Source organism: Monodon monoceros, unplaced genomic scaffold (genome assembly GCF_005190385.1).
Source record: "Monodon monoceros isolate NGI ecotype Baffin Bay Population unplaced genomic scaffold, NGI_Narwhal_1 Super_Scaffold_11, whole genome shotgun sequence".
Lineage (NCBI taxonomy): Eukaryota > Metazoa > Chordata > Mammalia > Artiodactyla > Monodontidae > Monodon > Monodon monoceros.
In genome coordinates this window covers 114616535-114635448 of record NW_021703767.1, presented here as the reverse complement: position 1 = coordinate 114635448, position 18914 = coordinate 114616535, and the positions used below count along the sequence as shown (strand labels likewise).

At 43.5% G+C, this 18914-nt stretch overlaps 1 protein-coding gene across 2 annotated transcripts in view; it reads left to right on the top strand.

Moving 5' to 3' along the window:
- GYG1 (glycogenin 1) overlaps nt 1–15852 on the top strand; it is a 38296-nt gene extending 22444 nt beyond the window's left edge. Inside the window, exons 6-7 of one of the 2 annotated variants that reach the window (XM_029215272.1) lie at nt 12234–12453; nt 14962–15852. In XM_029215272.1, coding sequence (XP_029071105.1) covers nt 12234–12453; nt 14962–15135 — 394 coding nt within the window. In that variant the 3' untranslated portion in view covers nt 15136–15852. The remainder of the gene's footprint in view (nt 1–12233; nt 12454–14961) is intronic. The other variant, XM_029215273.1, reaches the window with a different exon arrangement.
- The last annotated feature ends 3062 nt before the right edge of the window (nt 15853–18914 follow it).

Sequence of the window (18914 nt, the reverse complement as noted above, 5' to 3'; positions counted from 1 at the left end):
CGGCCTTCTAAAGTACAAGCCTGTCTTGCTTGGAAGTGTGGCCTGACTCTTTTTTTCTTTTTTTTTTTCAGTCTCAGATGTACAGCAGAGTGATTCAGTTACTTTTTTTGCAGATTGTATTCCAATATAGGTTATTACAAGATAGTGAGTATAATCCCCTGTGCTCTACAGTATATCCTTGTTGCTAATCTTTTTGATGTGTAGTAGTTTGTATCTGTTAATCCTAAATTCCTATTTGTCCCTCCACCTCCCCTTTCCCCTTTGGTAGCCATGAGTTTGTTTTCTGTGTCTGTGGGTCTGTTTCTCTTTTGGATATAGATTCATTTGTATTATTTTTTTAGAGTCCACATATGAGTGATAACATAGAGTATTTGTTTTTCTCTGTCTGATTTACTTCACTAAGTATAATAGTCTCTCTGGGCCTGAAATTCTTTTATGATCCTTATTGCCTCATAACTAACCCTGCCAGGTTGAACAGCCTTCCTGCAGACCATGGTAGCTTGACCTTCTAGAACTGAATTAGTCTATAAGAGGGCAGTTGCTTAATTTAATTGACTAGATTCAGCTGAGCAAGCAAAATGGTGAGCGTGCAGAGGAGATAGACTCATTAGTGGTGTGAGCATTTCTACCCCTCATTCCACTCAAGTCTGCCCGGCGAGCCTGTGTGCTGAGACAACTATGCTGGGGAGACGTGAATCTGACACCCTCCCTGTTGGGCTCAGCTCCCAAACGGCATTGACATAGTTTAAAGATTGGTGTTTTTCATGTAACGTGGCCCCATTTCCCCTATGGTTCATTGGGACTCCCTCTGATTCTCACCTTACTACCAAAGTTGAACATATTGTCCCTCTAGTGATAGCCTGGTTTGCACAGACCCTGCTTGCATTTATTTTATTTTGACAAAGAACAAGAAGCAGGTGGAGCAGAGTTAAGTTATTTGGGGGCAAGATAGACTTATTTGCTGGAACCTCGGCCCCCTCTCTCAGGAACCCAGTTGTTTCTGTATCCTCTAAGTGAATTTCCCAGCAAAATGGTTAGGACGGTTTCTTCTTCCTGACTCAGGAAATAAGGGCGAATTTTGGAAATCTGCTTGGTGTACTGCCATATAACCGTAGCATAGATGACGCACTGGGAGGTTAGGAGCAGCTCCAGCATTAGCTACACGTCTGCTGGTTTGTGGCCTGACGGGAGTTAACGCTGCCTGTGTGCAGCTCGCCCTGGGGGGTGTCAGCTCTTACAGTTTGGGGATGAAGCTTCTCAAAGCGATGCCTTGGCCTCACCCCACTGCTGCCTGTTTAGGAATGCGGAAACGAGATCACAGAACTCATTTTCCCTTCCCTTTGCCAAAGAATCCTTTTGTTTTTCTTGCAGATATCTGTCTCCAGAGACATTTTTCCTTACATTTCTCGTACAATTGGGAAGGGCTGAAAAGGCAGACAGTTACATTTTTTTTTTGTTTCAAGTTAACATAAAATTCAAGTTAACCAAAAATTTTAAGCTGAAGTCGACGGTCATGGACATTTGGGCTGCCATGGCTACCTAACCAAGAGCCCTGTGCACTGCTGGGACCTCAGCATGAATTCACAGTCCCACTGTGGGGCTCAGGGTAACCTTGGTGGCCTCCAGGACCGAGTGGCTCTGTGGTGTGCTGGCCTTCCCCAGGATAGCACAGGTGGTGGCAGGTAGAATGAGACCAAGGAGTGGTTTAGAGGCTTCGCGGAAGGAGTCGAGAATTTGCCCCACCAACTTTTAGCAGCCATGTGCCACGAGATCACCAGGACAGTATTTAGATGCCCCAGAATCTTAGCTCCTTGGATATCTTAGACCGGCGTAGCCTCTTGCTGTTACCTGAAGTTTCTGCTAAAGGATGGCCTGACATGAATCAAATTCAGCATGAATTGGAGCTACAGATGTAGCATATCTAAAGCCTTTCTCTACATACCACTTGGACAGAACAAAACACAAAGGAAAACACACTTATTAGTTTTAGCACTTTGAGTGGATACTCAAACATAGCTTCTGAAAAACAAAATTAGTAATATTTTCTGTGATAGAAGATCCTGTTTAACACAGCCTAATTTGAGAACTAAAATGCTTGGCTTAGTAACTTTTCAGTTAACTTGTAATATATGCATTGAGAAACAAGCTCATAACTGCATTTCTTAATGAAGTAATATTCCTGAAAGTGCCTAGCATAATGTTTGGGAAGTAGCAGCTTCTTAGTTCATATTCACTTCTCTATGTCTTCTCCATCTGGAGGGCCTGTTTTATCCACGTAGCATAGAATTTGGCTTGTGCATAACGTTAGGCAGAACCTCATTAGTCTTTCTAAAATCAGCCATTTAGTTCCGTTTTGACTTTCTGTTAAATCCACTGACTAAAAGCTGTTTATGTCATATCATGCTATATAAATGGGCCTAAAGCAAAGGTAAAGAATTCTCTGGTATTGCCTCGAACAGCCATACAAATTAGTTGGTCAAATTGATTGACTACAAAGCTTGATTTACCAAATAATTTCCAAATAAATATTTTAACTTACTCTTTTTTTTTTTTTTTTTTTTGTGGTACGCGGGCCTCTCCCTGTTGTGGCCTCTCCCGTTGCGGAGCAACAGGCTCCGGACGCGCGGGCTCAGCGGCCATGGCTCACGGGCCCAGCCACTCCACGGCATGTGGGATCTTCCTGGACCGGGGCACGAACCCGCGTCCCCTGCATCGGCAGGCGGACTCTCAACCACTGCTCCACCAGGGAAGCCCCTTAACTTACTCTTTTACTTGAGTGTAAATATGATCTGAGACCTGGCTTGGTAGAATCTCAGAAACTAGATCTAGAAACCCAAAATATATTTTTTCCATTTGTTTACTGCTTTAAACGTTTCTGAGGATATTCATATCTATTATTTCTTTCCCAGGAATGTGGCTTATTCACTAGACCTTATCAAACCTCTTTAAAATCAGTATTTTCCAAGAGCAAAATGGAACCTTTAGTGTTCTAATTTCTGTTGTTCTTGTGTATTTCTGATTTGATTGTTTTTCCTTGGTCCCTGAGACACCCTTGGCTTAATCTCTCTTTGGGACTGTTGTCATCGAAGCCATACATTTTCTGTGTTCATAGCTTTTCACACTCCTACGTCTTCACCTAAAGCCCTGAGGAGCTGTAGTTTGTGTAGCTTTTAGTTTTTCAGCCATTTGTTGGTCCAGTCGCTGTTCATTCCACCTGAAGCATGTAGAGGGTGCATCACATTCTACTCACCGACGACCACAAAGATGAATGAGGACGTTGTAGTCTCATCAACCTGGCAAATGCAGGTTGACTGCGTCCCGTCGTGGTTTGAGTGTTGAAGAATCAAGTCTGTGGTTTCACGGATGTCTTCTTTCTCCTTTCCGGGTGTTAGTGATGCTTGTCAGGCCCCAGGCACCCCATTTCTCAGCACGGCCGTCGGTTCATTCTGACATCACCTCTAAGCATGTATCAGATCATCTGGCCTCACATCTTACTGATGCTGCCTATTCTGCTGCCCGACCTGGGTCCTCATCACGAAGGGGGAAGCTTCCACGTCAGAGCCTTCCCAGCCTTCAGAGGCTGGTCTGACAGTAGGCACAGAGGGCACGAGGAGTGACGTCTCATGGGCAGGAGTCGGCTCGAGAAATACCGCCTCAGCAGGAGAGGGAGCTCGTGGGAGGGGAAAAGGGTGGGAATGGAGTGGAAGACGCACCCTCTTCAGAGGCCTCGAGCTGGTGGGCTGCCGACTCTGTTTGTCCCACAGAGATATTTTGTTTTCCTTGCATAGCTTTCTTTCTTTTCTCAGTTGTTAATGCTTAAAAATGAGGAATTTCACATGAAATGCAAATTTCCAAGCTCTTTTGAAAAATCAGACCTTTGGTGGGATGTGGGAGAAGAATGTCAAAGATGATTGTTACAAGTATGGGACCGAAGCAGGTGGAATAAAGGAGCCCCCATTTCCTGAGATGGGGAAGATTGTGAGCAAAGCAGGTTCGCAGGGGCAGGGACTGACCAGAGATGTATCAGGTGTATTAAGTTTGAGGTGCGTATTAAACATCCTGGTGAAAACGTGGAAGAGGTAAGTAGCTACAGGAGTTGGGAGTTCAGGAGAGAGACTGGGTGAGACATAGCTATGGAAGTGTCAGCATATAAGTGATATTTATAGCCGGGAGACAAGATGATATAACCAAGAGAGTGGTTATGATAGAAAAGAGTCCTGGAGACTGAGCCCTGGGACAGGAAAATGTGGAGCAACCAGGAACAAGAGCCCGAGAACAGCAAGGCAGGAGGAAACCCAGCAAAGTGAGGTGTTGCACAAGCCAAACAAGAAAACGTTTCAGGAAGGGGAAGTGATCCCTCTGTGTCAGATGCTGTGATAGGTCAGGTAAGAGGACAGCTGAAAGGTGGCCCTGGACCTAGAATGTGGAGGTCACCGGTGACTTGGGCAGGGGCATTCCTGGTGGAGTGGTGGAGGACAAAGCCTGATGGCAGCAGGTCCAAGAGAATGGAGAATCGGAACTCTTCTGAAGCATTTTCTTTAAAAGGGAGAAGGGGGCTTCCCTGGTGGCGCAGTGGTTGAGCGTCCACCTGCCGATGCAGGGGACACAGGTTCGTGCCCCGGTCCGGGAGGATCCCACATGCCGCGGAGCGGCTGGGCCCGTGAGCCATGGCCGCTGAGCCTGCGCGTCCGGAGCCTGTTGCTCCGCAACGGGAGAGGCCACAACAGTGAGAGGCCCGTGTACTGCAAAAAAAAAAAAAAAAAAAGGGAGAAGGGAAGGGGGTTGGTAGCTGGATGGGGGGGTAGGATCAAGAGAGAGGGGGTAGGATGGGGGTGGTTTTTTAAAGATGGGAGAAGTTCCACCATGTTTGTTGTATTGATGGGAATGATCAAGGAGGGAAGGAGAGAGCACTAATAATGCAGAAATCTGGAGGGAGACTTGCTGAGTGACGTCCTCGACTAGGTGAAAGGGGATGCGTCCTAGTGCACAAGTGGAGAGGTTGGCTTCAGATAAGAGCTAGGATGGTTGTGTGGGCACAGATGCAGGGAGGTGGCTGTAGTTTTTTGGCTGAATGATTGAATGAATGAATGAGCGAGCCGTCAGCCCGGAGAGACTAAGAATGACACACTCCCCCTAGGAAAGTCTCCCTAGTGGCCTGGCATCATGAGGCTTTCCCTGCTACTTTGTGACCAGAGGCCAACCTGGTAGGTTGGCATAGTTGACTAGGTCCAAGTTGAGGTTATTAAAGTCTGGGTTTGAGTACTGTTGTTTTTGTGATTTCCAGGACACAGTTAGGAGGGTTATTTAGCTTGAAGGGCAAGGAGAAACCGGGTGGGTCCTTGGAGGCCACCGTTGTTTGCTGCTAGGTAGCAGCTGTCTTCTGCTGATAGGAAAAGCACTTGCCCCATGGACCCCCCTCACCAGGTCCACTCTCTGCATGACCGGCCCACCCCTTGGGCACTTGGGTTTATGACTCCTGATTTAGACTGTGAGTGGGTAAGAGGAGGAATTTTTTGGTGAGAGAGGAGAGGTGGCTGATTGGCTGTGGGGAAAGGTTCGTGTATAAGAGGGAGCCTGCGAAGGTACGAGAGTGAGTGGCCGCGGGTCAGAGAACGTGAGTCACTGAAATGGGCAGAGGATGTTTGGCACGGCTGCCGTGTTTCCCAGGGAGGGGTCGCACCAGCAGTGCTGCATCTCTCTTCCTTGGTATCTGATTGAACATTGCACACAGAGAGCTTCCTGAGAACTAAAATTGCTCCTGTGTGCACTGTCGTGGATTAGTTCCTTTTCTGCTCTGACCAGTTCTGTAGTCTCATCCACACCTTACCGGCTCCATTTCTCAACTGCTAAACTAGTCATGAAAATTCTATCTGATCTTTTGGTAACACCAGGTCACAAGGGATTATTTTAACGGCTAACATAAGCACTATTATTGCTGGCTTGGGTTCAAACTATGTCTTGTGATCTGGACGTCACTTTTGAGATTCTATCAAGTTAAAATTAGAACACTTATTTTAAGAGACGTATGCAAGCTGAGACAAATCCCCATTAGTGGGTCAGAATGAATGACTCTTAGTAATTTAGAGACAATGGTGATATGTACCCTACTTTTTTTTTTCCTGGCTGGTACAATTTGGTGGATAAATCAGGCAGTGAGTCAGTGAATCTTCTAGTTATCCTTGCTGAGAGTCGAGGTCAGTCGAACTTAATCTTCTGACATCAGCATTTCCCCTTCTAGTTCATCGGCCGCTTTGCTTTTGACTAAAAAGGTGACATAAGTTCTGACTGTCGTACCTTTGGTGAGAGAGAGAGATACCACCAGAGTCATATCCTGGGTTACCCTTCTCTAAGAAACAGCCCCACCCCGGTTTGCATTTTAGGCTAAATTATTCTTTTAAGCAAGAAGTAATTTTCTCTTTTACTTATGACCTGTGCTCTTACTTATTTCATTTTGACCTGGTTATTTTGTATTTTTCATAAATGACTAAAGAATAAATTGATTGAAATGATAGAAAATGATTTTGAAAAACATCCCTCAGGGAACATGATTGTGACAAAAATAATTACATGAAATCCATATCTAGGTTAATGGAAACTCTAGATGCAAAAACTAAGACCTTTTGCTCATCTTTTTGGCAGACAAAGTGTTTTATTACGAAAGCTAGTGGACAAGGACGTTCAGGCTACTTGGTTGTGTAAATAAACACCATTCTGTTTGTATAGTGAGAGTGTAGTTAGATAAACTGTTTAACTCATAAACCTTCACATGTGGCGGCCAGTGTTACGCCTAATAGGGCTCCCCCTTGTATGGAGCCCAGGGCAGTCTCAGGTGGTTACCAGGAGCACCCTACTGGGTGACTGCCTTTTGCACAGCTGCCGAGAAGGTACGAGAGTGAGTGGCCGCGGGTCAGAGAACGTGAGTCACTGAAATGGGCAGAGGATGTTTGGCACGGCTGCCGTGTTCCCCAGGGTGGGGTCGCACCAGCAGTGCTGCATCTCTCTTCTGTCTTACCTTCCTCCTACCTTTCTGTCTGAGCTCCATGGTTCCCACTCAGCAGCTGTCTTTCTTCCCCCCTCAGAGGGCCCTCGGGCTGACCAGAACCTTCACATGCAGCGACTCACCAGGCCTGCTCTTCTCATAAAGCGTCCTTGCTCTGAAACTTGTTTTTCTCCCACCCCTGTTCATTCCCGTAGATCTGTCAGGTAGATGGCAACTTAGGTTCAAGTAACGCCTCAGGACCTAAAAAACAGGTTCCTCTTCCTTACTGTGCAGAAATAGGGCTGACCGTAGCCTGAACCCGTGACATATGAAGCCTGTAAGCCCCAGCATCTTCCTGACTCCCTCGTGCATCTCTCTGCCGTCAGCCTCCTGAATTCCTCAGGCTCTTCCTGGTCTGCCCCTCAGTACCCTGGCCCCAGTCATTTTCTCAAGAAACCTCTCACCCTGTGCATTTTGCGATTTGTTTTGTTGCTGGGATTTGGGGAGCTGTTGGGAAGGTACCTCACACCGTGCAGCCTGCCTCTGCTCGCCTCTTAACCCTTCCCACCCTCCCCCCGTCTTACTGGCACCCAAGGAATTCCTCGCCTTTAAGCAGAAAGGGCAGTTCTACCCACATTTAGAACCCTTTGAGATCTCAGTTCCTACCTCTAACAGACTTATGCTAACACATATATATGGAATCTAAGAAAAAAGAAAAAAGGTCATGAAGAACCTAGGGGCAAGATGGGAATAAAGACACAGACCTACTAGAGAATGGACTTGAGGATATGGGGAGGGGGAAGGGTAAGCTGTGACAAAGTGAGAGAGTGGCATGGACATGTATACACTACCAAATGTAAAATAGCTAGTGAGAAGCAGCCGCATAGCACAGGGAGATCTGCTCGGTGCTTTGTGACCGCCTGGAGGGGTGGGATAGGGAGGGTGGGAGGGAGGGAGACGCAAGAGGGAAGAGATATGGGGACATATGTATATGTATAACTGATTCACTTTGTTATAAAGCAGAAACTAACACACCATTGTAAAGCAATTATACTCCAATAAAGATGTTAAAAAAAAAAAAGAAAAACTTAAAACCAAGACTTCTCGGTAGATGAAAGGACTGTCCAGTGGATAGAATTTTTCACGTTGTTAGGGTGGAATAGGTAAAGAAGGTAATTTTGAGAAAGGGGGTCCTTCCCCTGGCCACAGAAGGTGACAGTGATTTAGCATTAAAGAAGCACTTAGGCATCATGGATTCATGAAAGTAGAACCCAGGCCTGAGCCACAGTGAAATGCAGGGTGTGGACCGTCCGCAGTGGTGTTCCTGTTGACATGCAAGGAGAAGGCCATGGGCCACGTGGGGAGGAATCCGCCCGGCACGAGGCCAGTACCCAGGGAGGTGGCAGAGGCCCCTGAGCCACCTCGGGGCACAGACAGAGCCAGAGGCTGAGGTGTGCGCTTCCGCCTCCCGCAGAGACTGGGCCGTCTTGCGGTGCAGGCGTGTTGGCCGCTTTGCAGTGGCATTCTTCTGTGGATTGGACCATTGTGCCCTTCCTCTGCGTTCACTCTGGGAAGACCCTTAGACACTGCCCCGCACGGTCCAATTGTGGGTCCTAAGAAGCACCACCGTCTGTTTCTTGCTCTTGTTTCCCCCCTTTCCCCCTAAACTTTGTGCAAACTGTATCCCTCTGAGAACAGTCTTCAGACAGTGCTAAGTTGCTTGCTTTGTAGCTTTCTTTCCTATTAATTACTTTCTGCGCTCTGTCCTTGACTATACTGGGGGTGTTTCCAGCGCTCATTTCCAACTTTGATATTGACCATCTGTAGGCAGGGAGTTAATCCGCGGAGTAACAAATGACACTCTCAGGTGATGTCCTTATGATTCTGGGAGTGTCTTACAAGTACAGCCTAGTTGTGGATGAAGAACCTTGGCTCTGGAGCCAGACTGCTTGGGTGGAATCCCAGCCTTGTCGCTCACCAGCCACATGATCCTAGACAAGTTAACTTCTTCCTGCCTTGGTGTCCTCGCATAGTTGTTTCTGGAGATTAACTGAGGTGAACCAGGCAGGTGTTAACCAGTGCCTGGCACATGTGAGTGTTAGCTATTCCGATGACCACTGCTTCAGCAGATGTGAACTGTCGGGAGAGTGGGCTGGAAAGGAATCAAGTTCATGCTGTATTCAACTTTTACGCGGGCCTCTCACCGTTGTGGCCTCTCCCGTTGCGGAGCACAGGCCCCGGACGCGCAGGCTCAGCGGCCATGGCTCACGGGCCCAGCTGCTCTGCCGCACGTGGGATCTTCCCGGACCGGGGCACGAACCCGTGTCCCCTGAATCGGCAGGCGGACTCTCAACCACTGCGCCACCAGGGAAGCCCACTATATTCACCTTTTATCTTAATTAGTGTTGCTACCTCTCATGGCTCTCATGTAATGACTGTGTGTGACGTTTAAATTAGGCTTGGCAGGTCATGGCTTGAGACTTACTGGTCAGTTAATAAAGGAGACGCAAACAAGTGTTGTTGCTCCAGGCAGGGAAGTCAGGGCAGGAGGAGTGGGTGTGTGAGGAGGTGGAAGGGGCACCTCCTCTTTCACATGTGCTCTATTCTGGTTTTAGGCTTCCGTGTACCACTAGGATGAGGCAGTGCCTGTTGTCCCCGCCCATCCCCCCGCCCCACCAGCATGCAAGTATCAGGTCTCTGGGATGGGTTCCCCCATCACCATTAGAACATTTGCTGAAGGCACTTCTCTTAATCCTGCTCATCTTCCTCAGCCTCGTCTGAAGCCTCTTCTGAAAACCTCCACCTGCAGTAATTGCTTCGAAATGTCCATAGCCCTTAATGTCAGCACTGCCCTGCTGGCCCCGACTTGTTGCCTTGCTTGTGCTACTGTTTCTTATTTTTATGTAGATGACTCATCTCCATGTTTGGATAAAGCCTCTTAGGGTCGCACGCTGACCACAGTATAGTGCCTTACACGTAACAGTTGCTTATTTAATTGACAGCCCTCTCTGTGCACAGATTTGAGCATTATGATTTATCCTTTTAAGGATAACATTGAGAGTTCTTGTGTGTATATGTGCACAAGTATGTGTGTGCATGTAAAATAGACCACGTGTATAAAATAGAGAGTAAGCTTGGGGATATCAGGTATCCACTTCATCTTCAAAAGAAATGCACTGGAGGATGGTTAGTTATCCTTAGGAGGAAATTTACAGTAAGCTCTCTTTTTCTTGCATGGTTTTGGAGTAGCAGCATGGTAGGATGGTAAGAGCTTAGGTTTAAGAGAGGGGCAAAACTGTGCCGAATCCCATCTCTGCCACTAAATAGCCGTATGGCTCTGGGCAGCTCACTTAGCCTCTAGGAGCCTCCATTTAACACATTAGTAAAATTTACCTGGCAGGACGATTATTCCCAAATGTGTCCTGAAAGAATTTGGGCCCCAAACATAGTAAACTGTCAGATAATGATAGCTATATAACAGGTCTGTGACATTAAAAACAAAACAAGAAAACAAAAAAACCTTTAGAAGACAAGAGTTACATGAATAGAGTTTGCATTGTTTTGAACTGTACGTCATGCTCAAATATTTCGGTTGCCTATAGGATAACTCCACTTAAAATCTGACACTTGAGCCCAACACCCAAGGATCTGTCCCATTTTACCTTTCCCTATGAAAGCTTCCTCTTTGGCTCTAATTGGAGGACATTCGGTCTGGTACACACGTGCTCACCTGATACCTGCATCCCCCTGCCTACAATTCCCTGTATTAGCACCAGCTACCCAGCTCCTATCTGTTGGATAAATTTTAAGTCACATCCACTATCTCAGCACCTCCTGCCCCACTGACCCGAGCTTTCAGTGACCTCCTTGCTTCTGAATTCTTAGGGCACTCACTGTTCCCACCCTCCTTTTGGCACGTGTATTCACCTTTATCATTATTTCGTTTCACACGTATAGATTTCCTCCCAGCCAGAACAGGACCATTCTTAAGTCTTACTCTTTTTATATTATGAGATAATATAAAAAGTGTGTTGTGTATTTAGTGAAATATAGTGTATATACAAGAGGATATACAAAAATGTTTAGTTTTTAAAACACCTTCACCACCCAAGTTAAGGATTGGAACATAACCAGTATCTTTGAAGCCCCTTTTCGTCTTTCCCATCACAGCTTCCCCTTTCCTCCCAAGATAACCAATATCATGAGATTTACATTGATTACAGTTTTCTACTCTTTAAACAGTACTTTTTTGTTTTGTTTTGTCCTTATGTAAGTAGATTCATATGTATGTGTTTCTATTTGAATTTGTATAATTTCTTTTTTTCAGCATATTTTGAAAAGTCATCCTTTTGCTATGTGATCTGGGTAGCTACAGTTCATTCATTTTCACTGCTATATTGTATTCTATGATATGAATATACCAGAAGTTGTCCTTAAAACAAAAACAGAATGGATAACCATCCAATTTCAGTGACATTCAACAGTCAGCATGTATTTCTTGCTCATATGTCATTGAGTAGTCTGGGACAGCTCTGATCATCTCAGCTGAGTTTGGAGCCAGGCCACAGGTTTGATCCACATCTGTTGTGACTGTCTCATTCTTCTGGAACCAGCAGGCTACCCAGGGTACATTCTTCCGCTGGCAGAAGTTGTAGCTTCTCAGGGAGGCTGAGCAGAAACAAGCAATGCTATTTTAAGGCACACTGTCACTCTGCCCACATTTCATTGGTGAAAGCAAGTCATGCAGACATGCAAATATCAGTCAGGCAGGAAAGTGTACTCCCCCTGTGGAGACTGGGAAAAGGCATGAACACTTGCTGAACAGTAATCTATTAAAGTGTAGTCACTTCAGTTGTTTCCAGTTTATGACTATTTCAGACAGTGCTACTGCTGTGAACATTTTGATTATGTTTCCTGCTGCACACGTGTGAGAGTTTCTGTAGGGTATGTGCCTAGGAGCTGAGCTTCCTTCTGGGTTGTAGAGTGTGAGCATTTTCAGTTTTACTAGGTAATATCAAATGGTTTAACAAGTGGCTGTACCTCTGCTATCCACGGTGGATCAGCGTTGGGTTGTTGCACTGATCCACTGCTACTTTGGGATTTTGTGTATACTTAACATATAATTGAATAATTTTAGAAGTCTAAGATTGTTTCAGTGAGCTCCACTTTTTTTTCCAGCCACTGCTGCAGGATGGAAGGTGAACTGTCAGTGCTCAGAATCCACTAACCGTTTCAACTTGTGCTCACTTGGCAGATTTGGTGCAAATGCCAAAGTTGTGCATTTCCTAGGACGAATCAAACCGTGGAATTATACTTACGATCCTCAAACAAAAAGTGTCAGAAGTGAGTCCCACGACCCCACTGTGACTCATCCAGAGTTTCTCAACCTGTGGTGGGACATATTCACTACCAGCGTTTTACCTCTGCTTCAGCAGTTTGGCCTTGTCAAAGACACCCGCTCATACGTACACGTGGTAGGTTCTGTTTTTTTCCTTCAGGTAATTTGATGCTGTATTTTTTAAAATTTGGTATACTGGTAGAGATGGAATATTTAGTGGTATTTTGAACAAAGAAAGTAAGACTTTGTGGAAAGAAAACGATGTCCATCTTAGAGTGGAGAAATATTACCAGCAAAGATTAGAGCAGAAGTAGATTTTGTGGCAAATTTCAGTAGACCTGGGAGCAAAGGAAAGGTTTTTAGAGGTTTAGATGGATAGATAGATAGATCTATATATATTATATATATATATATATATATATATATATATCCGTATGTTATAACTATAAAATTCTTAGCCCATTGTCCTAAGATTGTAAGATTATTCCCCAAAAAATAGTGGTTTACAAAAACAAAGAACGCCCCATTTCATGTTTTAGAAGCTGCAAGTATTTAAATATACCTATTTTATTTTTGCCATCGTGTAGAAGAATATATTCCAAGTGAAAATTACAATAACATGAACATACAGCAAATACTTTTCTAGGATTGTTTTGATTTGCCATGTTTTACTCCTCTGGTTATATTGGATCTTGAAAAATAAATCTCTCTGTAAGAGGAAGATGACATTAACGTTTACAGTAACAATTCTCACTTTAAAGGTCTTCCTCTGAGGTTTGTTCTTTTGGAAGAATTGGAAGAGGATGAGAAATTAAACTTTTATGTTGCATATTAAGATATAAAGAATAAAACTGGGCTTCCCTGGTGGCGCAGTGGTTGAGAGTCCGCCTGCCGATGCAGGGGACACGGGTTCGTGCCCCGGTCCGGGAAGATCCCACATGCCGCGGAGCGGCTGGGCCCGTGAGCCATGGCCGCTGAGCCTGCGCGTCCGGAGCCTGTGCTCCGCAACGGGAGAGGCCGCAACAGTGAGAGGCCCGCGTACCGCAAAAAAAAAAAAATAAAAAAAGAATAAAACTGAATGGGTAAATTATAATCAAGTCTTAATAGATCAGTTAATTACCTTGGTATAATTATAAGAGACGATAAGGTTATAAGAGATCCTTCTCTTTGCTATGGTATATATAGATTTTAGCCATTTCACTTATGAGCACTTGTGCCAAAATATAAAAAGGAGAAAGGGAAAAATAACTAACACTTAACATTCTTACACTAATTGCTTTACATGGACCAGGAAATAATACTTTTACAGTACTTGGAACATTGCCAGGTACATGGTAAGTGCTTAAGATATCTGTTCTTATTTAACCCTTACAAGCACTCTGTCAAGTAAGTATTATTTTTGTTAATATCCCCTTTTTATATATTAAAATTAACTGAGGCTTAAAGAAGTTACATCCCTTCCCTTAGTTATGTAACAGACTAGTCAGTAGCAGAACTGGGACTCACATCCAGGTCTGAGAGGCGGCTGTCCTTACGAAAGCATTGCGAGCAGAGGACTCTGAAAGAGGCTCCTGGTATCATTCCGGTGGCCTGTGGAAGGCAGAGGCAGGACTAATCCAAGGGAAGGACTTAACATCGCCTCAGCTATAATATAATCCCGTGGAATCTACCCAAATACCTTGGAATTCCAGGATATTTAAATACATATATACTTACACCTACACATCTATATAGCAACAAAAACAGCTACTCATTTTGTTCTACCATTTTCTCTGTTAAAAACAATACCTGTGTGTATTCATTTGCCTTCCTTTTTCTCTACGATTTCCAGTACTATCGCACCTGAGAGCTTTCTGAAGGATAACTTTGATGTTCTTTTATGATACTACTGAAGTTAATTGCCTACCTGTATGTAATGAGAATCGAATTTAATGCAGAGTAGGTTTGCTCCATTTCCTGCACATTTACCTTGTTCTTCCACAACCCAAGGACTGAGGGTTATGAATCAAGGGAAGGTGAAGATGGGAAATGAAGACTTAATCAAAACTAAGCAAATTAACAGAAGCTGCAGGAATAGATACTACTTGGTAATAAGCTTGAACAGGAAGATAAATTTGGTGTATGGCTCAGAGTGTTTAGCTCTCGCTTTTATAATGTGACAGCTGTGTATGTGGTGCGGCTCTCTGCTTAGGTTCTTTCTGAAGTGTAGCTTCTGAGGTATCATTTTGTTTAAGTTCTCAACCTTTCTGAGCCCACACAGATCAAGAACTTATCGTGAGACTTGTGTTCCCTTGTCCATCCATCTTACACTTTCTAATGAACTGTTGCAGCTTTCAGACTTGGTCTATACACTGGCTTTCTCTTGTGGCTTCTGTAGAAAGGTATGCAGAACTTAAACATTAACCCTACCCAACTAATTTGTTCTCCCTATGTTTTCACCGAGTCAAGAAGTCTTCATTTTGTTAGGAAAAATATCATGATCCTTGTATTTCTGTGTCTTGTTCTGTTTCATGTAATACTTTTCAGTTTTTGCTACCTTGCATGATAATTCATCCTGGTTCTTCTCACCTTCTTCAGTTTATTGCAATTCTTTAAAATGGTCTTTCAGCTCTAAAGGAGTCTCTGATTATTCTCCCCTTTCTAGGAAAATGTCTCAGGAGCCGTATCACAGCTGTCCCTTGGGGAGATCCCGGCTACGGCACAGCCTTTTGTATCCTCAGAAGAACGGAAGGAGCGGTGGGAACAGGGCCAGGCTGATTACATGGGAGCAGATTCCTTTGACAACATCAAGAGGAAGCTGGACACTTACCTCCAGTAGAAGCACTGCCCTTTTCCGTGGACACATCCACTTCACAGGCACTTGTTTCCCATACTTAGTGTCTAGAGCTGGGTTAAGAAAGGTCTGTTACAGTTGTTAGAGGCTTTCATTAAGATCCATCAGATGTGGGTGGGGGGTTTTGCAGGACAACTGGTGAGAGCTGGGCAAAAGTTAAGTAGCAATTCTGTTATATGAACGACAGTTCTGCTTTTTTAACCCTCAGCTTGTATTTCAGAAATTCTCAATTATGCTGATTGCCAACGTACGTGGTAAGGGACACTCAAACCTTAAGCAGTTAAGACGGCTGTTATCAACTCTTAAAATGTGCCAAGCCAGGCTCCAAATCAGTCTCCCTTCAGATTGGGACACAGCACCCTTCTCTTGCTTGCTTGTTGTACCCTTCACTAGACCTGCATTTTAGAATCGCCCAGAGGCTGCCAGAGTGATTGTAATTCTGCTTTCAGGTAAAGACAACCTATAAGAACACTGCTGAGTGATTCATGAGCGTATCAACAAACGGTGTTAACCCATTTTATTTCCTAGTCTTAGTGTCTGAAGATGTTCACCAGTTTTCTATGTACAGTAAGGCGGCATGCTAAAATGCTTTCGTTCAGTTCTGTATATCTGAAAACAGCAGTGTGATGGTTACCTACAGTGGCACCTTGTATGAAAAATAAAGATTTCTTGACATACCTTGGTTGTCTAATTCAATTAAGGGCACCCACTCCCCTTGAAAAAAAAGTATTAGGGAATTTTTCATAATTTGTAGAATTTGTGTTTTAAAAACCAGTGTAAAACTTGACACTGAAATACATGCTTTAAAAGTTTGGTTTCTAGATATCAAGAGATAATCTGCATCTAGTGTTCTCCAGTGATGGTGATGGATCTGATCTAATAGATGGAGGAAAGGGAGATCAAATTAATCTGTCACCCACATTTCTGTATGAAGTGGGTATTCGCATTTTAGAATATTGTAACCTTAAAATCATCGTAGGTTCATCGTCAGTCTCTAAACATACTCGATAATCTTTCAGGACTGTTACAGTCAGTACCAGACCCAACGTCTTCTAGCATTTTTATCCACGGCTTAGAATGATAGGAGTATAAAGCATATTTATTCAATGTACAGGTGATTCTAGGTTGCAAGGATGGCAAGCTAGTGAAGGGTATGATCTAAAATGTCGTTTTAAAACTGAAGTGAGTAATCAGAAGTCATTCTGTTGAAGAAAGCAAGAGAGACCATGACAAGAAACTTTAGAGGTTTAACTGGCCAGAAGCCGCAGTGGCTTTTAACCTTCAAGATCACCTTCCTTTATTTCCACAGTAGCCTATTGGTTACACAGGTCAGCCCTATTCAATAAGGGTGTGAATGAATATACAGGGTATGGAAACCTGGAGGGCAAGAATGGATGGGGGTGGGGGGCCACTTGGAGGCTGGCTACCAGAAGAGCTTAAGAAGAACCTGAGGACTTACCTAAAATTGTAAACTGTTAAATGACAAATGATTTCTGAAGATAAAATAAGCTACGATTATTTGGACTGTGGAAAATGAGTTGCTGTGATCTTCAAAGTACATGAAGCACTACCAGAGAGTTACGTGCCTCTGCGTGTCAGGTGCCATGGTACAAAGACCCCTCAAGATACTCCTAATCCAAGAATCTCTGCATTGAGAGGTATGAGCTAAACTCTTCCAGTGAGAATCCAATGCATAGAAGAATCTGGCTAAACTGAAATTAAATTCATTATAGTGTAATTTGCAAGTCATACAAATAGAGTCTTTATTTCTGGACAATCTATTTGTGCCTAATTTTAAAGTTCATTTCAGCCCTCCGTTGCTTTCACAGTCTCAATGGTCATAAAGATGTATCTGATTTCAAGGAAATACTTGAGCTTATTCCAGAAATTACATCTACCAAAGCATTAATTCAGTCATCTTAGTTTCACATCAAACACAATTTGAGTTGACATATATATTTAAGACAGATAACACAATAATTCACTGAACAAGCACTTAAGTACTGACCATATCACACCTATGATGGACATTAGAAATATAGGAGTGTACAAGACAGAGTTCCTTATATTCTAGTAGGAAACAGACTGAAAGAGAAATGAACATATATAATTGCAAATTATGCTAAATAAAGTACACTGACAACAGGGAAAGTCCAGCTTTAGGGCAGTCAGGAAAGACCTCCTGCAAGATGATGATTAAGCCAGAGAGGCTCTGAGGTAGCCAAAAGGGAGTGAGGAGAAGGAAGAATATTCCCTTCAGAGGAAATTGTGCGAGCAGGCGAGAACTTGGTGGAAATAAAGGCTTATAAAACAGGATGGAGAGGTATGTATACAGTGGCTTCATAGGTGAAGGTATGGGCTTTGGATTTTACTTTAAATTCAACAGCAATTGATTGAAGTTTTATTAATGTAATTTATATTTAACTTTTTATTAACGGGGACCTACAGAGACATACAAAGGTAAGCAGAATAGTATAAAGAACCCCCATCACCCAATTTCAACAATTGTTTCATCTGTATCCCCACCAGCTCTTCCCCTACTAGACTATTTGGAAGCAAATCCCAGATTAAAAATTTCATATTCCCATGTATATCTTTAAAACATAAGGACTTCAGAAAATTATCTCACCAAGAAACTATTAATTCCAAATGTCCTCCCTTACTTTGTGTTTTATTTCCACTTTGATCTTATTAAGATCCAAGTAAGGCCCATACAGTGCAATTGGTTGATATATCTGATTCCATTGTGTTTCCTAACCCTCCCTTCTTGTTTGTTGTTGCCTTGCAATTTATTTACTGAAGAAAACAGATTGTCCTGTCTTCCACATTCTTCACTTTACTGATTGCAATTTGACATGTTTCCTTGTATTTTGTATTTCTTATAAACTGATTTAGAGGGCCAGTCAGATTAAGGTGTGATTTTTTTTTTGGCGGGGGGCAATACTTTATATGTTGTTAGGTACTTCCAAGCCTCCAGTTATCTTATGATCTCAACTGCCATTGATGATCACTGCCTAGATACAGTATCTCGCTGGGGTTGCAAAATGGTGATACTCTCATTTATTAGCTGAAATATTTCTATATACTTCCATTCATCAGTAATTCGGTTACCCTGAGGTTGTTTCTATTGAAAGCGCAGGATAAATGCTTGATTCTCCCTTCACTCACTAGTTAGTATATAAAATAAGGAACTGGTTTAACAGTATCCTCCAAAGGTGGTTTTGAGGGGGGTTATTCTAGTATCATTATGAATTAATGAATTTTAATATAGTTTGTTCAATTCATTGCCAGTCCTTCTTAAAGAGAGTCTAATTGTCTTACCTTTGTGATTTACATTTTAAAAACATTGGTTCTGCGGCTGGTGGAAAATAGCTTAAATGAGAACAAGAGCTGATGGGAAGGCAAGTTAGTTTAATAGTGGTCTTGGAGAGAGACAGTGGTAATCCAACATACCTTCCACCAGGGTGAAGGCAGTAAAGCTGCTGCTGGATTGGATATGAAGAGAGAGGAAAAAGGAGTAACTGAAACTAGAGGCTTGAGCAACTGCGTCTCCAACCTGGCTGCTCCTGAGAAACACTGGACACCTTGTAAGTACAGTTTCTTGGGCCTCATCACTATAGATTATGAATCAGTGGGCCTTGGTTGAGGTCACAGTATCTCTACTCCAAGTAACTATCAAGCAATGACTGTGACCCAAATGACATTTGAGAACCACTTGATACATTAAGAAAGTGTTTACACTGAACACAACAGGGAGTCAGGGT